We start from the raw sequence: 20,404 nt of genomic DNA, 5'->3' as shown, positions 1-20,404 counted from the left end.
ATTGGTTGTAGAACTGCTGAACCGATTTTATTAATTATTTTAATGATAGGTTGCTACACTATCTGCGGTGAACATGGGCTATGTTTTAACCGGGTAAGAGAAGAAGTTTCCCCGGGACGCGAATCCAACTGCGTGGAACAGCCAGTAGTCGATAAAATAATCAGAAATTCTACTTCATAACGTTACGGTAATCATTTGGAAACACGGCGACAGTGACTATATGAGTTCATGAAACTCATTGAACTCAAAATGCATTTTCTTTCTTCTCGTCGTAAACAGCTAGATTTTAATGATATAAACAAATCATGGTACTTACATCCTGAAAAATAAATAGATTTTCTTATTTAAAAATGATTAGCTTTTCGTTAGTCTCTTTAAAACTCGGGAATGTCTGAACGAATTTTGCTTATTTTGGTTTTAAAATGTTTGTAGAGATCTAGGGATGGTTTAAACGATTCGAAGTTTGTTGGGTCAGCTAGTTAAAATTTGTTAGTTTGAATTGAATAGGCTCTGTAACTACTAAACCGATTTGAATAATACTTTTCTGCGTATGCGTATCTGCGGTGAACATGGGCTATGTTTTGACCGGGCATGAGAAGAACTTTCCCCGGGACGCGAATCCAACTGCGTGGAACAGCCAGTAGTCAATAAAATAATCAGAAATTCTACTTCATAACATTACGGTAATCATTTGGAAACACGGCGACAGTGACTATATGAGTTCATGAAACTCATTGAACTCAAAATGCATTTTCTTTTTTTTCGTGGTAAACAGCTAGAATTAAATGATATAAAAAAAAAAATTGTACTTACCGGCTGGAAAATGTTATCAAATAAAAATTGGTACCCAAATATTGTTAAAGGGGATGTAAAATTTCAAGGTTCATATTTCATACAAGAAATTAAATCTTTAACATGTAAGGACGAATGCTTCACATTCATAAAAAAACATTAAAAATAAATTTAATGATACACTTATGGAAGCGGGCACACAGCCTATGTCTATGTTAATTATTAATTAAAATGTAAAGGGAAGATTGATTGTTTGTTTGTTTGAATTGAATAGGCTCTGTAACTAATAACTGCGTGGAACAGCCAGTAGTCGATAAAATAATCTGTTAGTAATTCTATTTCATAAAATAACGATAATCATTTGGAAACACGGCGACAGTGACTATATGAGTTCATGAAACTCATTGAACTCAAAATGCATTTTCTTTTCGTGGTAAACAGCTAGATTTTAATGATATAAACAAAAAATTGTACTTACACCCTGCAAAATGTATCAAGTGTAATTTGTAATACCAAATATAAATTGGCACCGAAATATTGTTCAGGAGATGTAATATTTCAAGGTTCATATTTCATACAAGAAATTAAATCTTTAACATGTAAGGACGAATGCTTCACATCCATAATATACATTAAAAATAAATTTAATGATACACTTATGGAAGCGGGCACACAGCCTATGTCTATGTTAATTATTAATTAAAATGTAAAGGGAAGATTGATTGTTTGTTTGTTTGAATCATATAGGTTGTAGAACTGCTGAACCGATTTGTATAATTATTTTACTGTTAAGTTGCTACACTATCTGCGGTAAACATGGGCTATGTTTTAACCGGGTAAGAGAAGAAGTTTCCCCGGGACGCGAATCCAACTGCGTGGAACAGCCAGTAATCGATAAAATAATCTTACTTACTTGCTGAAAATAATAAAAATAAATCAGCATTCTCATAAAGTCCAACATATTTCAGAAATATTAGTTTTAGAGGTTACTTCCTGCCTGTTATGTGAAAACGCAGTTTAAAGTATCCCTTTCCGGCACGAAGTGTGGATGCCGTGTTTGGCGTTCGCTCACATAACAAATATTTGAGCGTGTGAGGTACGCTTCGCTACACCACCCACAACATGGGAATGAAGACCGCTTGCGCCGAACGCGTTATATTTACGCATGTGCTATCTCGCTCGCGCGCGCATCTGTCTCGTTTCTTTTAGGTACTCACAGAGTCTTATCAGAGCGTTCTTATTGGACGATCGCGCGACGCTCTCGCCTGAGCGTTAGCACTACTTCGGCCCCTGTGATTTTACACTTACGCTCGTTTTGTATTTTTTGTACTTTTTTTATTTGTACTCAGTATATATTTTGTAAATACAAAACGAGTAGAAGAGTATATTATACTCTTTACACCATCATCGCTGTTTTATATAAACATTACCTGCACTGCTGCTACAAGCGAATACAGCGTAGTCGCATGACAAATAACGCATGGTGAAGTGTAGTTCCGGCATTAGCAAGAGTTTACCTTGAATACGGGGCTTTAAACTTTCATTTTATTTCATTCATGTGAGAAATTAACAATTATCGTGCTACTGACTTGGAATCTTGGCAAACATCTATGTGGTGAGTTGAATAATAATCTGAACTTATTTTATTAGACGTTCATTACCTATATTTTTTAAATATTTAATATAATAAAATATGTTTTTGTAGTTTTTAAGTTAATGTAAATAAAATATGTATGTTCATATTTTTTAAGTACTTACAGCTTGCTGTATTAATAAAAAACAACATTAATATTTAAGGTAAATTAGTTATTAAGGGATTCTAAGATATCCCTGTTGCAGTCATAATAGGTTGGTACAATTTTCGAAAAATTTCTTCAATGTCGTCGCCCCTCCAACAGTGATGTGAATTGCTTTTAGATTAGCAATATCTTCAATTCGTTGCATGTTTTTAAAGGCCACATATCCCAATATCTAGAAATCCGAAAAAAATGATGAAAAATAACGGTTTTATGAGCTGTTTATAATGTAAATTCTAGAGGCAACTCGTATCATTTCTTTGGGCTTGACGGGGCGATCGACGCTTTTGGCGAGACTAATAAATAGACATGGCAATATTTTTAATGAAGATTTTTCGAAAAATGTAACCTTTATTAGAAAGTGGTTTAGTTGATTCTGCTCATTGTTCTGATGAAACTATTTTCAGGTATCGCGCATTTAACAATTACCTACACATCGAGTTAGGTAGGTACTGAATCTAATAATATTCCAATATAGGTTTATAACTTACCACATAGCTAAGACTCCAAAACACAAAAAGGATGCATAAAATTTTCATTTTTCTTTCTAAAAAAAAAAAAAAATTGAGAAGAGCATGTTACATTAGTAGGTCCAATACGTAAGTATTACATAGACACATTATAGTTATCGGCACGAATCTTGAGCTCTGACCTTCACCTGCGCAGAAGTAATTTATTGGGTCCCGTTTGTGGTATGAAGTGAGGCGCGGGGGCGGGCTAAAGCGGTGATTGGCCCGCAGTGCATCGCGTCATAGCCGTCACTCGGGATTGGTTCTTTGCTAATAAATTACTTCTGCGCAGATGTAGGTCAGAGCTCAAGATTCGTGCCGGTAACTATACCTACTGGATTGAAAGCCCAAGGATATTCGTCATCATAAGTGATGACGTTATTCCAAAGATCTGGGGAGTTTCTTAAATACATATTTAACTAAGTACCTAGATAATATTTGCTTATGCACATATGCCTATTTCGAGAATAATGTTTGAACGTGTGTTCGATTTGGCGATGCAAAGATTCTAACTAGCCTCTTATGCCCATTTTCACCAACAAATACCTAAATTTAGGGATCCCCTAAGAGCATTTAGGGAACACTTAGTACGAATTTCGTTTTCACCAAAGTTTAAGTGTCCCTTATAACCTTTATTATTGGGGGAGTCCTTATTCTAAGTGACACTTAGTAAGGGATACGTTAAGAGATTGTTGGTGAAAAAGGGCATTAGAGTATTTACTCGCGCGTGTAGTCAGTATGACATATACCTATCTATTAATTGCACACAATACAGTTAGGTGTGTACCTACAGAGGCGAGCTTAACCCTGAGTTGGCTTTTTACTAGCAAATCTTAGGGCGATGAAAAGGATATGTCGTTAGTTACATCTTAAATTTCAAGAAACCTGCGTGATCTTTTTCTAGCGAACTTGTGTTAATAAAGGTGCACCTACACGTTGCAAGTAGCTTGTGTAAGTTGCGGCACATGCGCAGAGTAGGTAGGTACATGCATTTTAAAAACTTGTGGGTCCAGCGACTCGCGCATGTACCAAAGGAAAATACCCGCCCGCGTGCTCTTGTCACTTGCGCATGTTAACTTGCTCCAGCTACATGCACCGTGTAGGCGCACCCTTTTTTTGTCGCTGGGTAAAAAATACTGACACCAATGACTGTGTTTCGGATGGCACGTTAAACTGTAGGTCCCGCCTGTCATTGAACATCTTTGGCAGTCGTTACGGGTAGTCAGAAGCCAGTAAGTCTGACACTAGTCTAACCAAAGGGTATTGGGTTGAGGGGGTCAGATAGGGCAGTCGCTCCTTGTAAAGCACTGGTACTCAGCTACATCCGGTTAGACTGAAAGCCGACCCCAACATAGATGGGAAAAGGCTCGTAGGATGGGTTAAAAATGCTGTTACGCATGCCCGCCCCGTCGGGGGACGGGAGAGGGGTATGTGGGGCTCCGCGGTACAAACGTTCCCGGTATACCCTCTAAAAAAGGCCCAGTGGCACTCCGACCTCGAGGGGGTCTGTGAATCTATGGCGTCCAGTCCCCCACCGGCGATATTGTAGACGCACCCTAAGGCCGCTGCCTCGAATTTTGCGGGCAGCGGGGCGGCAGCGGCGGCGGCGCGGGCGGTCACCGTTTGACTGGAGCTCACCGCTCGTTGCCCGCTCCCCGCGCCGCTGTATTCGAGGGCCGGTCCATTTGATTATACGCGTAAGATCCTGCCGCTCCCGCGCCGCCGCCGCTGCCGCCCCGCTGCCCGCAAAATTCGAGGCAGCGGCCTAAGGGTCCGTTCAGCCAGACCGACTCGGAGAGGAGAGCAAATTCTTAATACGTTGAAAATCGAGTACTTCCGCCTATTCCGATAAATCGGTGACCAATTTATTGTAGGAGAAAAATAGAAGTCACTGATAGCAATATTGCAACGCACACGTTCTACATAAAGTCGGTAGAATCTTAGTACGCAGAACGTACTACATCAAATTGGTCCGATTATCGGTTCGACAAAGTCTAACGTGGCGGTCGGTCTTAACTGTCTTGACTAAAACTAAGGCCCAAGTTCTCCGATAACAAAAACGTCCTCTTTTCAAAAACTGTTTCATTTGAAACGTGTAGGTATGCGTAAAAATTGATAGTAAACGGATGTTATAAGAAAGTATAACGTTCATGTTGTCGAGCACCTTAGGCTTATATATTTTTACAAAATATAATGCAATAATACCTTTTAAGGAATACCAATGTTTAGCTTGGAGAGTCGACTGTATAATAAGATTATAAAAATTATGACTTTATTTCACCACTGTATAGGTACTATTTCCAAGGCAATTTATTTTTAGCAATAAAATATTGCAACATAATAATATAAAACATACGGTTGACAGGTTGGATAAGTACTTACGAGTATGCATGTGTTGGTGGCTACAGCTCCAACTACCATTATAAAACTTTATTTGATTTCTCGATGGAAAATTCGTCGTCACATCGTCAAATGTCCATCTTTTTAGGGTTTCGTTCCCGAAGGGTAAAACGGGCCCCTATTGTTTTCGCTCCTCTGTCCGTCCGTCTACCACCAGGCTGTATCTCATAAACCGTGATAGAGTTGAAATTTTCACAGATGATGTATTTCTGTTGTCGCTATATAAACAAATACCTACTGAAAACTAGAATAAAATAATATTTTGGGGGCTCCCATACAAACGTGTTTTTTTGCTCATTTTCTAAATAATGGTATGGAACACTTCTTGCGCGATTCCGACTCGCACTTGGCCGGTTTTTTGTATGGTTTTAATATGGTTAGCTTCGGAGATGCTACTGCCCATCTCCGAGCATGGCATTTTTATATCTCACTTGGGTGCTGTGTCGAGGTAATATATCGCCTACCAGTCGGCCACCAGAGCATCATCTCCCGAGCCTTTTCCTAACTATGACCATCCGTAACGACTGCCAAGGATGTTCATTAACAGCCAGGACCTACACTTTAACGTGCCATCCGAAACACAGTCATTGGTGTCCAATATATACTTAGGAAGTACATTTAAAAGACTTAGAAAAGTTGCATTGGTACTTGCATGACCTGGAATCGAACACACGCAGTCGTACTTGAGAGGTTCGTTCTTTACCTACTAGGCCATCACGACATCGGTAACCAGAGCGTCCTGTTGCAGAGCAGAGTGCACCACGGGCAGGTGAGGTACATTTGAAAAGAAGATACAGCAATAAAAAACATATTAAGCTTTTATTAATGATAGATAACAGATAATATATACAATTCAATTATTTTCATGTGTGTCATTTAGCTTCTTCTGTCTTTTCCTGGTACGATATGACACCTTTTTCTATAAGTTCCGGAATTTCCACTGCTAACCAGGGTCCAAGCTGAAGACAAAAAACAAAGCATAAGCATGATGATGAAACTTGTTCATATCTATACAAATATAATAAAGAGGAAACATTAAGTTTATTCTCTAAATTCTGAGATAGGCAGTCGCTCCTTGTGGTACACTGGTTGTCGGCTGCATCCGGTTAGACTGGAAGCCAACCCCAACATAGTTGGGAGAAGGCTAGGCAGATGATGATACTCCAATTGCATTTAATTCGTTTCGTCGACAATAGAGCTAGGTGATGATATACTTCTATTCATCAAAAGGAATAATTTTTTTATTTGATTATAACATGTACCGTTGTACTATAGGCTCCGAAACAACCGAAATGAGTTTTAAAAACTTGCTCTATTAGCAAGCTAAACTATCCCCTATTTATAAGGTTTATTTTATCTGATTTTGGGAAGTAGTTTTAAAAATATTCCTTACCCCTAAAGCCATAGCATGTGCGATACCAAACTTTGGCACATTCCGTGCCCATAGTGGCTTGAAGTGATCCGTTAAACATATCTTGCCTCCACGGTACATTTTAGCTGTCTTTCCATCGAGTCCTGGCAAAGCTAACTCAGGTGCTGTAGTGGGATAAGTTATGGGAATCTGAAATTTATTTCATAGATTTATACATTTTCAAATATTGAACGGCAAAAATTTTTAAAAAATAGTTGGCCACCAATATCGGCACAGGGTCCAAGGTCGTAAGGGTCCTAGAGACGGAAACCTCCTCACAGTACGCGCCGTATCAAGGAGTACAGCCTACTGCATCAGTCCCTTGATCCAGCCGCCTAAAGAGTGCCTTATGACGTGTTTGTCGAGGCTTTTGGACCATTGGCTGTGACAACAATCAACAAAATAACAATTGGCAATGCGTGATAGATAAGTCCAAAACACTTGTAAGTATCAAACGCAAATGTTTGCAAAAACACCTACAAGATATTGATACATCTGTGATCAAAATACACTGCTGAATTCAACTACCTATGTGAAGTCAAAATCGGTTGAGCGGTTCTTCATTTATCGCAAAATTATGGATTTTATTTGTAACTAGCTTTTGCCCGCAACTTCGTTCGCGTGGAATAGTGACTTCCGGCAGATTTTTGGTTTGACCAATAGATGGCGCTATATGTCCGGAATAAATTTAATTTTTTTGTAATAAAAACTATCCTATGTCCTTTCTCAAGTTCCAACCTATGTCTGTACCAAATTTCACACAAATCGGTTCAGTAGTTTAGGCGTGAAGAAAAGACAGACAGAGTTACTTTCACATTTATAATATAAGTTAGGATTAGGATGAATGGAGCCACTAGTTCTGAATAAATGTCAGATCAAAATAATAATTTTATACTTACATCAAATTCTAAATCAAACTCGTACTTAAGCAGGTTATGGACGTACCAACATTTGCCAAACCATTTGGTTCCTGTTTTGTCTGATTCCAAGCGAAACCAGTCATTGTCAGCAGCCTTGTTGTTCTGTACATACTGAAATACCAGAAAACTTCTTGTTAGTTACTAGCCGACTATCGGCCTTGGCTGTTCTCATATATCATACTAGCCGATATAGAATATGAAGTAACTTGAATTGCAGTAATTTGTCTTGCATCAAGAGTTACGTATAACTGTTACATAAAACTTTCCAAATAGTTACCTACTACTTTTTCATAGCTGATTAAATAATGCCAGAAAGTAGCCAGTCTGAACACTACAAAGGTACACTTAAGTTATTAAATTGTTAACTTGTTCGGCTTCAAAGTTAATGTACTTCTGTTAATAATCTAATCACCTAAGACTTCCTAAACAGTGCAAAGCAAAGATACTTACACGCCTCTTCCATTCTAATAGGTATAAAACATTCTACCAATATTTACATAGTAATTATTTATTCATGCCGTCAACAGTTGACATATTTAGTATATGTTCTGTTAACATATTTTGAATGAAAATTATGAAGGTATTTTTACTGTTCTCACCTTGATCAGAGCCTGATATTCCTCTTTAAGCCTTGTGGTCCATAGCTCTTTATCTCTTGGCCCAGCTTTCGTTTGTAGCAACGGTATGCTACTCAAAGTCTTTCGAGTACTTTCGTCTACCATTTTGTAGTATATTTATTTACTATTTCATGTTATTTTATTTTAGAAAGTTACGAATTAGAACACAATTTACAAATCGTGTGGACGTGTTTTTGTGACTTTTCTAATTTTTTTTTTTTATAAATTTATTCTTGGCCGACTTTTCTAATTGTCAAACTAGAGTTGCCATATAGCATGCTAAATTATTCCCTGAAACAAATATGTTTATCTGTTATACTATATATGTTTTACTAGAATAGTTTTTAATGTTAATTATTGTAAAAATAATTAAATAGTAGTTTGACAACCAGTTTTGCCAATTAGCCAATGTACCTAGGTAATTATGTTTAGGTCAGATCGGCAGTCAATCCATGTAAAATATTAGTACAGCATTCGATTAGGCTGGAAGCTAACCCTAATGTAGATGGGAAAAGACTAGGCAGATGGATGGTCTTCTGAAGTACAGTAATCAGTTCTTTCAAGTTAGTAGTAATATAATAGGGCCAGACACCACTATAGCAGAGACGTTTGAAGAGGAAGCGGCAAAGAGATGTTTTTCAGTTATGGTGTAAGTATCCACCACAGGATTAACAGAATACGGAGATAAGGGCCTAAATTATAATACGCGTATTGCCAGTTTTCCCTAAATTACGGAGAAAACCTTAACTTGGTAACATTGCGTAGTGACAACAAGAACTCAGGTTAACGTCAAAGTGACGTGGCCGTGTCGAATAGTGAAGTTGCATCTAAAATAAAATCGACTAAAACGTTTGTAGCATCAATACGATAGACCTCCAGTTTCGCTCACTGTTTTTAATTAAAACGTAAATGTTTGAGCTACTGGGAGTGACAATAATTATTTCGTCTTCTTTTTTGTTTTCTGGGATTTAAACCACACTTCGCTATGAGTTATTTGTCATGCGACTATGCTCTATTCGCGAACGCCAAACACGGCATCCACACTTCGTGCCGGTGGTGTGCCAAACTTGGTGCCGCATACCGGTCTACCGGTGTGCTTATTAGTGTCCTTTGAAGTTTGCCAAAAACCGACAGGTGGACGGATAGGAGTTTTTGTTATTCGCGCGTATGCCTTATGCGGGCAAATATAGACGAAGGAACCCTCCACATTTCGTCGTATGTAGCCGAATAACGCGCATAACAAATAACGCATAGCGAAGTTCGATTCCGGCATTAGTCAAGTTATTATGAACCACGTACATCACTATTACCACAGATTATTTACATTTTGTAATTTATTGAAACTTCAAAACCTAGGTTTGTTACTTGTTACTGAAAAAAAAGCTTATTTCGGAGTTTCTCAGAGGGATTTCCAACAGTCTTTCCAGGGGGGAGACACTCCGTACATTTTGACAGCTAAGTGAATGAAGAGTCGCCACCTTTTATTTGGCCCGGAAACTATTTACTATCTAAAAGATACTTTAAATCACCAACAGATGGCACTACACTATAATCGTTTTTGTTTGTCAATATAAAATTATTTATGCAATATTAATTAGAGAAAAGTATGAGGAAAATATTAGACACTTAAAAAAAAGATAAAATAGGCGAATAAATTAAATACGGTTTGAAAAAGCACAAATATCAATTTTAATCTAAAAAGACCTGGTGTCAGTATTCCAAGTAACTTAACAAAACCGATCATCGATCATAACAAAATATCAATATGGCGGTTTTTGCATTCTGCGTACACGCGTATAAAAAGTAATAATACATAATAATTATTTGTTTTCCTTCGACCTTTTACTATATTAACGATGACATTTTCTATTAGGGTAAGTAGCATAATGTAACTATAACGATAACCAATGTTATAGTTACATGGTGCTATTTACCCTAATAGAAAATGTTATGAATATGATGCATATATTTTTTTATAGCTATAGCTATGTAGGTAGTTCGGGGCCAATTTAGAGAGAGATGGCGCATTGACAAATAGGTTTGCATGATTATCACGCAAGAGGGCTCTCTTTTCCCTATATATTACTTTACTCTTTGAGTCTTTCGTTCGATTCGTTTTGATAAAATTATCAAACAGAATCTAATTTAGATTTTCAATAAACAGGGCTGTGCCTGAGTATGTTTTCCTCGTTATAACTTGTTGTTGATAAGCGACAGGTAAGGTTCTAACTATTTTTAGTACTACTAACCAGTATTTCTCATTTATTGTTTACCAAACTCGGTATTCAACACCCTGATTACAGTTATTTAATGGCTCGAATATTAAATCACGTAGGTACCTACTTTACTACTGCTTCGATTAGTGTTAAGTCTTACATACGACCATCTTTTCTTTACTAATATTATAAAGCTGAAGAGTTTGTTTGTTTGAACGCGCTAATCTCAGGAACTACTGGTCCGATTTGAAAAATTCTTTAATTGTTAGATAGCCCATTTATCGAGGAAGGCTATAGGCTACTTTTTATCCGGGTTCGTGCAGAGGTTTCCACAGGATGCGGGTGAAATTCTCAATAATATTCTTTCTGTCTGTTGTTTTACTCTAGAGATTGAAATTTTGGTCAGTGGGTCGTCTTAGGACTTTTATGGGGCTAATTTCAAAATTATATCAAGAGATAACCCCCCTGCTAATGTAGGTACCAATCTAGTAAGAAAATCCGCGGATGGAATATTGCTAGCGGACGTTAGGGAAAAAGAGTTATTTATGCCATCAATACCAAAGGTTGTCTGGAGGAAATCGATAAGGCCGCCAATCGAACTTGTGAATTCCAGTTTTAATTATTGGAACAGTCCTGTGCCTCTCCGATGGTATTGCATGCCGTCCCATCAGGCTGTGAGAATAAAGGAATATTGAGTGAGCACCCGTACACAGCCAGTTGGCTGATCTCCTAATAAACAGCCGCCATGGTCAGAATTGGCCTTGAAAGCCATCATCATCATCATCTTCCTGCCCTGTTCCCAAGTCATTTGGGGTCGGCGCAACATTCTATTTCTTCCATTCCTCTCTGTCAGACGTCATACTTACATCCACCAATTATAAGTAAAGATAATAAGTTCATGCTCATTAATTCTAGCTTCACAATGGGTTCGGAGCAGTCGTCCGTTCCTCAAAAGAAGCAAACCCTGAGGGCTCCACCAGTTCGTAGAGGACACACGATTGCTGTTCCAAGCATTACAGGTATTGTCATCATCTGTCTAGCCTTTTTGCCAACTTAATACAATGTTATAGGGACAGTCAAATTGTTTTACACAAAGTGACTGCTTATCTGACCTTCTCAGTATAAATTCAAGAATCAAAATAAAAAATCGTTTTCTTCAAAGTAGGCTGAAACACAGCAGTTTTCGAACGTTAGAATTACATGAAACAGCCCCAAAAACTCCCTCCCTTCACCACATCCTATTAGCCTTCTTAAAATGAATAAAATAAAATAAATAAATAAAAGGTGGCATTAATTTGTATATATTTAGATTTATTGTTTCCTGACACAGATCCTGGGAGAGCTAGTGAGCTGCCCGCCAGTGGTAACAATTCACCAGGCACGAGCATATGTTCCGACTCAGAGCTTCCATACATATCTTATACTGTGGACCGCCCTATTGGAGGTAATCATTTATACAGACTAATAATTAAATCGTGTTTTATCTTCGTTGTTTTTTGTTTGTGAGAGAAAATAAAGTAATACGTGTCCATTATTTTACGGTTATCTAAAAGACGGACTAATTACTTTTTTTCAGTTGTCATGCTTATTATTGACTTATTTTTATTTATGTTTTTCATTTGTTCATAGTTTCCACATGTCACCATGTTTTTGCTTGTTCTGTTTTGTACTTTTATGCGTCACAAACGCGAATAAATTTACTTTGACTACTCCAGACTCCCCGAAAGCTTCAGCTAAAGGCCAACGCAATGATAACAAGAAGTCAATACTTCAGCGTCGCCAGTTGAGCCTGCAGCCGCGACGAGCGCGGCGGCCGCGAGACATCGTCGTCGTCAAACAACCCGCAGACCAGATGCTCGACGAAGATATACAGAGGTTACAGGTAGGATTTTTGGCGTCGCCCTGAAAATCTATACTAATATTATAAAGAGGAAAACTTTGTTTGTTTGTTTGTTTGGTTGTAATGAGTAGGCTCAAAAACTACTGGACAGTTTTTAAAAATCCTTTCACCATTCGAAAGCTACATTATCCACGAGTAATATAGGCTATATTTTATCCCGGTACGGGCAGTAGTTACCACGGGACGCGGGTGAAACCGCGGGAAAACGGCTAGTCTACAATAAAATTCCCGATGAGATTAAAATACAGTGAAACTTGGTTAAGTGGGACCTGGATAAGTGAAATATCTCCATAACTGGAACTCATGCTGCGGTCCCATCACCTTGGCATTGATTTACCTCTGTTAGTGGGACGAAGCAAACCTCTTTAACTGGAATTCGTAATTTTGTTTTATCATGACAGTTACCTCTATAAATGAGACACCAAGTGAATTTTATACGCATAAACCTCTGTAACTGAGATAACATGGTTTTGTTTGTTTGCTAACTTAAGGCTCGAGCAGACCGGATGCGTATGCGTAACCACGCGCGTAGTCACGCGCGTAGTTACGGCGTAACCATGAGTTGTAATGTATGGAAATGTATGAGACAGGCCACACCGCTTGCGTAACGTAGACACGCGCGTCGTTACGCAAGCGGTGTGTCATACATTTCCATACATTACAACTCATGGTTACGCCGTAACTACGCGCGTGACTACGCGCGTGGTTACGCATACGCATCCGGTCTGCTCGAGCCTTTATTCTTTTTCTACCTTTAAATTCCGCACTTAACTACGTATGTAATTTGAAGTCTCAATGGTTCCAGTTTTGGTTTTGCTTTACCAAAGTAAATATCCGTTTATGAAAGTGTGAAGACACGCGATGAAGTTTGTGTCAAAAATGTGCCAAAACTTTTAATTTTTCAATTCAAACCTCTTTATAATTTAAACATCATTATCATCATCTTCCGAGTCCTGTTCCCAACTATGTTGGAGTCGGCTTCCAGTCTAACCAGATTCAGCGGAGAACCAGTGCTTTACAAGGAGCGACTGCCTATCTGATCTCCTCAACCCAGTTACCCGGGCAACCCAATACCCCTTGGTTAGACTGGTGTCAGACTTACTGGCTTCTGACTACCAGTAACGACTGGATCAAACATTTAAGTTATCAAAAATATAATACATGATTTACAACAGATATTAAAACTATTACTATGCTAGCTTTTACCCGCGACTTCGTTCGCGTGGAATAGTGACTTCCGGCAGATTTTTGGTTTGACCAATAGGCGCTATATGTCCGGAATAAATTTTATTTTTTGTAATATAAACCATCCTGTCCTTTGTCAAGTTCCAAACTATGTCTGTACCGAATTTCACAACGGTGCAGTAGTTTAGGTGTGAAGAAAAGATAGACACAGACAGACAGAGTTACTTTCACATTTATAATATTATTTAGGATATTTAGGATTTACAAACTTAAAATTATTTCCTATGTTACAACTAAAGGTCTACAAACTAGAATAAAAATTCGTAGTTTTAAAATTTTTGTAGGGTTCTTATATAAATATATGATTCAGGAGATACCGACGTTCCTGCCTATAATGCGAGGGACACTCGGCCTGCCCGGAGCCCGGGACCCTGAGGTACTTGAGGGTAAGTGTTTCAAAGTTTTCGACTTACTAATTTCATCACCATCATCTCCCGAGCCTTTTCCCAACTATGTTGGGGTCGGATTCCAGTCTAACCGGATGCAGCTGAGTACCAGTGTGCCACAAGGAGCGACTGCCCTATCTGACCCCCTCAACCCAGTTACCCGGGCAACCAAATACGACTTGGTTAGACTGGTGTCAGACTTACTGCCTTCTGACTACCCGTAACGACTGCCAAGGATGTTCAATGACAGCAGGGACCTACAGTTTAACGTGCCATCCGAAACACAGTCATTGGTGTCCAAAATATACTTGCTGAACCTGAGGACCGGGTTTCGATTCTCGGTTCAGTCGACATTTGTGTGATGAGCATGCTTGTTGGCCGTGGTCTGGGTGTTACAATATGTATATTTATGTAGCTATATGTAGTTCATCAGTTGTGTTAGCACCCATAACACAAGTTAATTAATAACTTAGCATGGGGCTAACCGACCGTGTGTGTAAGATGTCCCGACATTATTTATTGATTGGTGTAGGTCTGGACTACCGGCCGTGGGTGCGGGTGACGAGTCGCCTGCAGGCGCACCTCGCGGCCTGCGCACATCCGCTCGCAGGCATACAGATAGGACTCGCTGCTAAAATTAAAGAGGTAATATTATTCATCGCCTCCTCCTCGTCTTCCTCCTCCTCCTTTACTTCCTCCTCCTCCTCCTTTACCTCCTCCTCCTTTCCCTCCTCCTCCTCCTCCTTTACCTCTTCCTTCCTCCTCCTCCCCCCTTCCTCCTCCTTTTTTTGTTTTAAATAAATGTTTTTATCCTATTCTGTGAACCAATAATGAATTTACGATTGTAGAGCAGACTACCCTATAGACCAAATGGCAGGTTAATATAATATCAAACCAATGTCTATGCTAGTAGTAGAATTTAGAATACCCGTTAAGGTTATAACTGCTATTGAGATTCAATTGTTATCCAATTGTCACATTATTAATTTAGTAGACCTACTGCCTCGTTGGTCTAGCTGTCGCAAGCGCGGCTGCTAAGCACGAGGTCTCGTTTTTGATTCCCGTGTTGGGCCGAGTTTTACAAACTTTTACAAAGCTGCCTGGAGCCTGGAAGTTGGTGATTGATAAACCCGCACGTAAATGTCGGTCCTGCTTGTGATCTCTCTTCGGTGGTGTCGGATTGCCGTCCCATCGCGCTATGAGAGTGAAGGAATAGTGAGTGCACCTGTGTCCAAGCTAATGCTCGTGCACTATAACATGTCCTGCGCAGCTGGCTGATCACCTTAGGCCCGCCGCTGATTGTAACTCTTTGTCGCTGTCACCTGCTGTCACCCACGATGCGCTCACTGAATCTGTTCTTGGGTGACAAATCGCGTTCATTTTTGTATGCCGGCTGAGTGACAAAAAGTCACCAGTGAGCGGACTCCCATTGTAATGTACCGGGCGAGTGACAGTCACGTCACTGGCATTGCCTGCTGCAACTATTTGTCACCATAATGAGCGCACTCAGTATAGTTTTCATTGCACTTGACTAACAGCCAGTTTCTTCATCAAAAGTTAAAGCCAAAGTAAAGGTCAAAGTAATGTCTAAAGTAAAAGTAACGGTTAAATTAAATTTTTCTATAAATTTTGCTGTCACTTTAGCCTTGAAAAAACGAATTTGACCGTTACTTTTACTTTAGACATTACTTTAACTTTATCTTTTGATGAAGAAACTGGCCGTAAGTGACAAAAAGTCACGGTGACGAAAAGTTGCAATCAGCGGCTAGCCTTATATGAGTTGTTATCGTGTGTAGGCTGATGGAGAAGTGTCCCGCCTATACGCTGCTATGGTGGAGAAGCAACGCGCTAACGCTCGCCACGCGGAACGTCTCGCGCGCGTGCACGAGCTGTCCCACCAGCTGTCTCGATGCAACTCGCTGCTACACCAGGTATCTGTTACAGCCTTTATATCGTCCCACTGCTGGGCTGCGGCCTCCTCTCACACGGAGAAGGATTGAGCATTAATCACCACGCTTGCTCAATGCGGGTTGGTGATTTCAGACTATATAGTCCAGGTTTCCTCAAGATGTTTTCCTTCACCTTTATATCAGCCATTGGTGTCTAAGATATACTTAGAAAGTACATACAAACTTAGAAGATGCATTGGTACTTGCTTGACCGGGATCGAACCCACGCCCTCATATATCGAGAGGTTGGTTCTTTACCCACTAGGCCACCACGACATATCACCAGGTAACATCTAAACCAAAACCAAAAGTCATTTATTCAAAGTGGGCTGAATATCAGCACTTTTTGAAAGTCAATTTTACAAAAGACAGCCCCCAAAACGCCCGCCCTTCACCACTTCCTATGTGTTTTGCTGGGAAGAAGAACTTTTACATTTATTTATTTTAAAACACCTTAGACTATCTTTACAGGACTTATACTATATACGACAGCTAAGAACTGAACACTGTATAACACTGTAAATAAATTTGTGATTCTAAAAACTTCCTACGTCCTTTCTCAAGTTCCAAACTATGTCTGTATCAAATTTCACACAAATCGGATCAGTAGTTCAGGCGTGAAGAAAAGACTAAATACATATTTTTTTTTTGTGTTTCAGACTCTTATAGACATAGAAGAATTAAACCTTTTGCTGCCCGAGGAAAAACGCTTGGAACCATTTGTATGGAACACCGAATGATAGGGTAAACTCGTTAGAGATGGCCATACGGGAGAGATGGCCAATCGAATTATTTTTGGCATGCATAGCTAGATGGCTCTACAATGCCGTCAGTACACCGCAAGCCACGCTCGGGAACACAGTGCGACGACGCTGCTGCGCGTATTTATGTTAAAAAGTAAGTAAATAAACTTTTATTTTACAGGGTATTGCAAAAATTGTACAGTGTGGTCATATTTTATCATGTGGTACTACTTTTTATTGCATTTTTTAAATGTTTGCTTAGTTTATTATGTTTATCAAATGTTAACGTCTATTCTAACCTCAAAATGGCGCCTGCTAATGTTTAATTAAATCAAAAATTTGATATGGCCATCTCACCCGCACAAAGAGGAGAGATGACCACATAAATTCAGGTTGAGATGGCCATATTATTCTTGTTATGTGAAGGGATATTAATGCGTTTTGTGTTTTGTTACATATGCCAAATAATTATGAGAGAAAAGCCATAGCCACTCGTGGTTGTTGGAGTGAAGATTCACAAAAAAAATATGGTTAAACCCAAAGATAAGAAGACTGATACGAAAAGAACGATAAGAATAGAAAACGGAAAGCTGTAAGGCGTATTAGCGAAAGCAGTTCTGATCTCAGTGAACCAGTATTGTGTGATACATCTGACGAAGAAGATAAAGAAAACGAAGCAGATAACTGCGCTGGATGCGGAGAAAATTATTATAAGACTCGTCTTGTGGAAGATTGGCTCCAGTGTCTTATTTGTGACAGGTCATCATGAAAACTGTACCGAGTTTGATGATATGTGCTCCAAATGTGGACAGAAGAAGAAAAAAGAAGCTAAAGGAGCCGAATTTCAGGACAAGGGAAAGGGAAAAGGGAAATCAAGTACTGGTCATCTATCCCGTATAGCTATGGCCAACTTACCCTGATACCCCGGGAGAGATGGCCAATTCTATTTTTTTTTAGAAATTGTTTTTAATATGTTTTGAATTATAAAAAGATATTTGTCGTTGATTTTTACAAGACTAATAACTGTTAATTATGATAAGAATAAAAGACTGATTGTAACAACACTTTTTCTTGTTTTTATTATGTCTAGATAAAACTATGGCCAACTCTAACGAGTTTACCCTACTCATAGCATAATCTATAATATTTATTACTAGCTTCTGCCAGCGGTTTCACCCGCATCCCGTGGGAACTACTTCCCGTACCGGGATAAAAAGTAGCCTATAGCCTTCCTCGATAAATGGGCTATCTAACACTGAAAGAAATTTTCAAATCGGACCAGTAGTTCCTGAGATTAGCGCGTTCAAACAAACAAACAAACAAACTCTTCAGCTTTATAATATTAGTATAGATAGATAATAGATATTTTTGGCCTCACTACAAACACTTAAACATCTGTTGAACACTTGTTTAAAAAGAAATTAGCTGCAAATCGGACCTTGTATCAACGTCATTTTTTTAGACAACTGTTCAACAGACGTTTAGTAGTGTTTGTGGTACTAAGGTTAATGTGTAGTTCGATATAAGAATTGTATGCTTACGCTTAAATCCAATGAATTCGATATTGTTTAAATAGTAGGTATACATTATAAGGCTTAGATCTCAAAGTAGCTTTGTGTAAAAAAAACTAGATATAATTATAAAAACTTATAATTATATCTAGTTTTTAAGTAGTTATATAAGTTACCTGTATAGCATATGATGTATGATTAATTTGTTGTGTAATATAATAATGATTATATTCAGATATGAAGTTTTATTTTTAGATCCCTAGATATTACATAAATGAAGCCTGAAGTTATAGTTATCGGCACGGATATTGAGCCCTGACCTTCACCTGCGCAGAAGTGATTTATTGGTTTATTGCCTTATGTGTACAGTGCGCAAAGCGATCCCCACTCTTCCGCCGAGAGCTCAATATCCGTGCCGGTAACTATACTACAATATTTTGTTTTAAAGTTACTACTGGTTTTCTCCTGCAGTTTCACCCACCTGAAGGATTTACTTCCCACATCAGGATAACCATTGCCTACCAAATTTCATCAAAATGGGTGCAACCGTTTGCAAGTTTAAAGTTCAAACGTACACACAAACGCCTTTCTACTGTGTGATTTTTTGTGGCCTGTTAAAACAAGATGGGATATTGTAACAGTGCAATTAATCCCTTCTATTATTATAAATGTGAAAGTAACTCTGTCTGTCTGTCTGTTACGCTTTCACGTCTAAACCACTGAACTGATTTTAATAAAATTTGGTACAGAGATAGAGTTGACCTTGAAAAAGAACGTAGGATAGTTTTTATCCCGGACTTTTGAAGAATTCTCTTGGAAACGCGATATAATCGAACTATACGCGGGTTAAGCCGCGGGCAGATATCTAGTGTAGAAAAATAAAATATTGCAAATGATAATTATGCAGATCTATTACAATGCTAGCAAGGCGACCTCGACTTACAGTCAACTTCAGGTCAGTGGTAACAGTTTTATAGGAAAATCGTACTTATTACTATTGAGTTAAGGTGCATGACAGTTACCACTGATGTGCAGTCTACAGTACAAGTTCGCAGGTCAGAGGTCAAACCCTGATTGAGCACGCACTTAATTTTACTATTGCGCGATTTGTGCCAAAAATAGCTAAGAAAAATTGTTTTCGTTCATTTATGTAATGTAATAACAATAAGCATGCTTTGTTAACCAACTATTATTTATTTCATCATCACGTTAAATCTTTACTTAGTTTTTTTTTATATATTAGACCATTTATATACTATCATGATTTTATATAAATTTTCATATTTGTATGTAGATATTTATAATAGATTATGATAAAAATCTCTCCTTGTAAAAACAAAAAAATATATTTACTTAGTTATATTAAAAATGCGAAAGTAACTATGGAAAGTCGCTATTTCATGCGAAAACTACGCTGAATCGATTTACTAGAGCTAGAAAAAATAAACATTAGTTGCTTTTCATCCAATATTCAAGTACCAAATTATAGTTTTTATTAAGTACTAGCTTCTGTCAGCGGTTTCACCCGCATCCCGTAGGAACCACGGCACGAACCCGGATAAAAAGCCTATAGCCTATAGCCTTCCTCGATAAATGGGCTATCTAACACTGAAAGAAATTTTCAAATCAGGCCAGTAGTTCCTGAGATTAGCGCGTTCAAACAAACAAACTCTTCAGCTTTATAATATTAGTATAGATTTTACTTTGGTCGAACCGTGGCGAACAGCTAGTATTTTATAAGCTAAATTTTAATGAATTATGTACATACCAAGTGTCATGACATAGAAACAACTTCCTGCACAGGGATAATATAGAGCCTATGTCACTTCGGGATGGTCTAGCTATCCAAAAGAGAAAGAATTTTTGAAATAGGGTACTAACAAAAAAATCCTCCTTTTCATATCAGGTAGTATATATAGTGTGTCGTACCTAATCACATTAAATTGAATACGGTAATATACTGGTTAATATATATCGATTAGCACAAAAAATAATAATAAAAAACAAAG

General features: G+C 38.4%; 2 protein-coding genes across 3 annotated transcripts in view; one reads left to right on the top strand and one right to left on the bottom strand.

The window, feature by feature from the left end:
- LOC110381395 (BLOC-1-related complex subunit 5) overlaps nt 1-18,876 on the top strand; it is a 69,553-nt gene extending 50,677 nt beyond the window's left edge. The window contains exons 1-9 of one of the 2 annotated variants that reach the window (XM_064042545.1): nt 9,841-9,869; nt 10,551-10,662; nt 11,577-11,680; nt 11,992-12,105; nt 12,377-12,543; nt 14,117-14,192; nt 14,725-14,837; nt 15,989-16,123; nt 16,801-17,845. In XM_064042545.1, coding sequence (XP_063898615.1) covers nt 11,584-11,680; nt 11,992-12,105; nt 12,377-12,543; nt 14,117-14,192; nt 14,725-14,837; nt 15,989-16,123; nt 16,801-16,881 — 783 coding nt within the window. In that variant the 5' untranslated portion in view covers nt 9,841-9,869; nt 10,551-10,662; nt 11,577-11,583 and the 3' untranslated portion in view covers nt 16,882-17,845. Of the gene's footprint in view, nt 1-9,840; nt 9,870-10,550; nt 10,663-11,576; nt 11,681-11,991; nt 12,106-12,376; nt 12,544-14,116; nt 14,193-14,724; nt 14,838-15,988; nt 16,124-16,800 lie in introns of those variants that run through there. The other variant, XM_064042546.1, reaches the window with a different exon arrangement.
- On the bottom strand, nt 6,298-8,672 carry LOC110381394 (ubiquitin-fold modifier-conjugating enzyme 1). Its single transcript, XM_021341711.3, has 4 exons — nt 8,428-8,672; nt 7,808-7,939; nt 6,891-7,058; nt 6,298-6,456 (listed from the first exon to the last, which is right to left on the bottom strand). Exons 1-4 carry the CDS (start codon nt 8,548-8,550, stop codon nt 6,370-6,372), a joined length of 510 nt encoding a protein of 169 aa, XP_021197386.1. The 5' UTR covers nt 8,551-8,672; the 3' UTR covers nt 6,298-6,369.
- Nucleotides 18,877-20,404: the final 1,528 nt, after the last annotated feature.

The sequence above is a fragment of the Helicoverpa armigera genome, chromosome 29, assembly GCF_030705265.1.
Source record: "Helicoverpa armigera isolate CAAS_96S chromosome 29, ASM3070526v1, whole genome shotgun sequence".
Taxonomy (NCBI): Eukaryota; Metazoa; Arthropoda; class Insecta; order Lepidoptera; family Noctuidae; genus Helicoverpa; species Helicoverpa armigera.
The sequence above is the reverse complement of the archived record's forward strand: the minus strand, read 5'-3'. Positions and strand labels throughout refer to the sequence as shown.

What these genes read in the sequence shown, in the direction of transcription:
- LOC110381394 (XM_021341711.3), bottom strand. Translation starts at nt 8,550, where the DNA reads ATGGTAGACGAAAGTACTCGAAAGACTTTGAGTAGCATACCGTTGCTA. An exon ending in AATATCAGGCTCTGATCAAG is followed by an intron (nt 7,940 to 8,427) that starts GTGAGAACAGTA and finishes CTGGTATTTCAG; the next exon opens with TATGTACAGAACAACAAGGC. An exon ending in CACATGCTATGGCTTTAGGG is followed by an intron (nt 6,457 to 6,890) that starts GTAAGGAATATT and finishes TTTTGTCTTCAG; the next exon opens with CTTGGACCCTGGTTAGCAGT.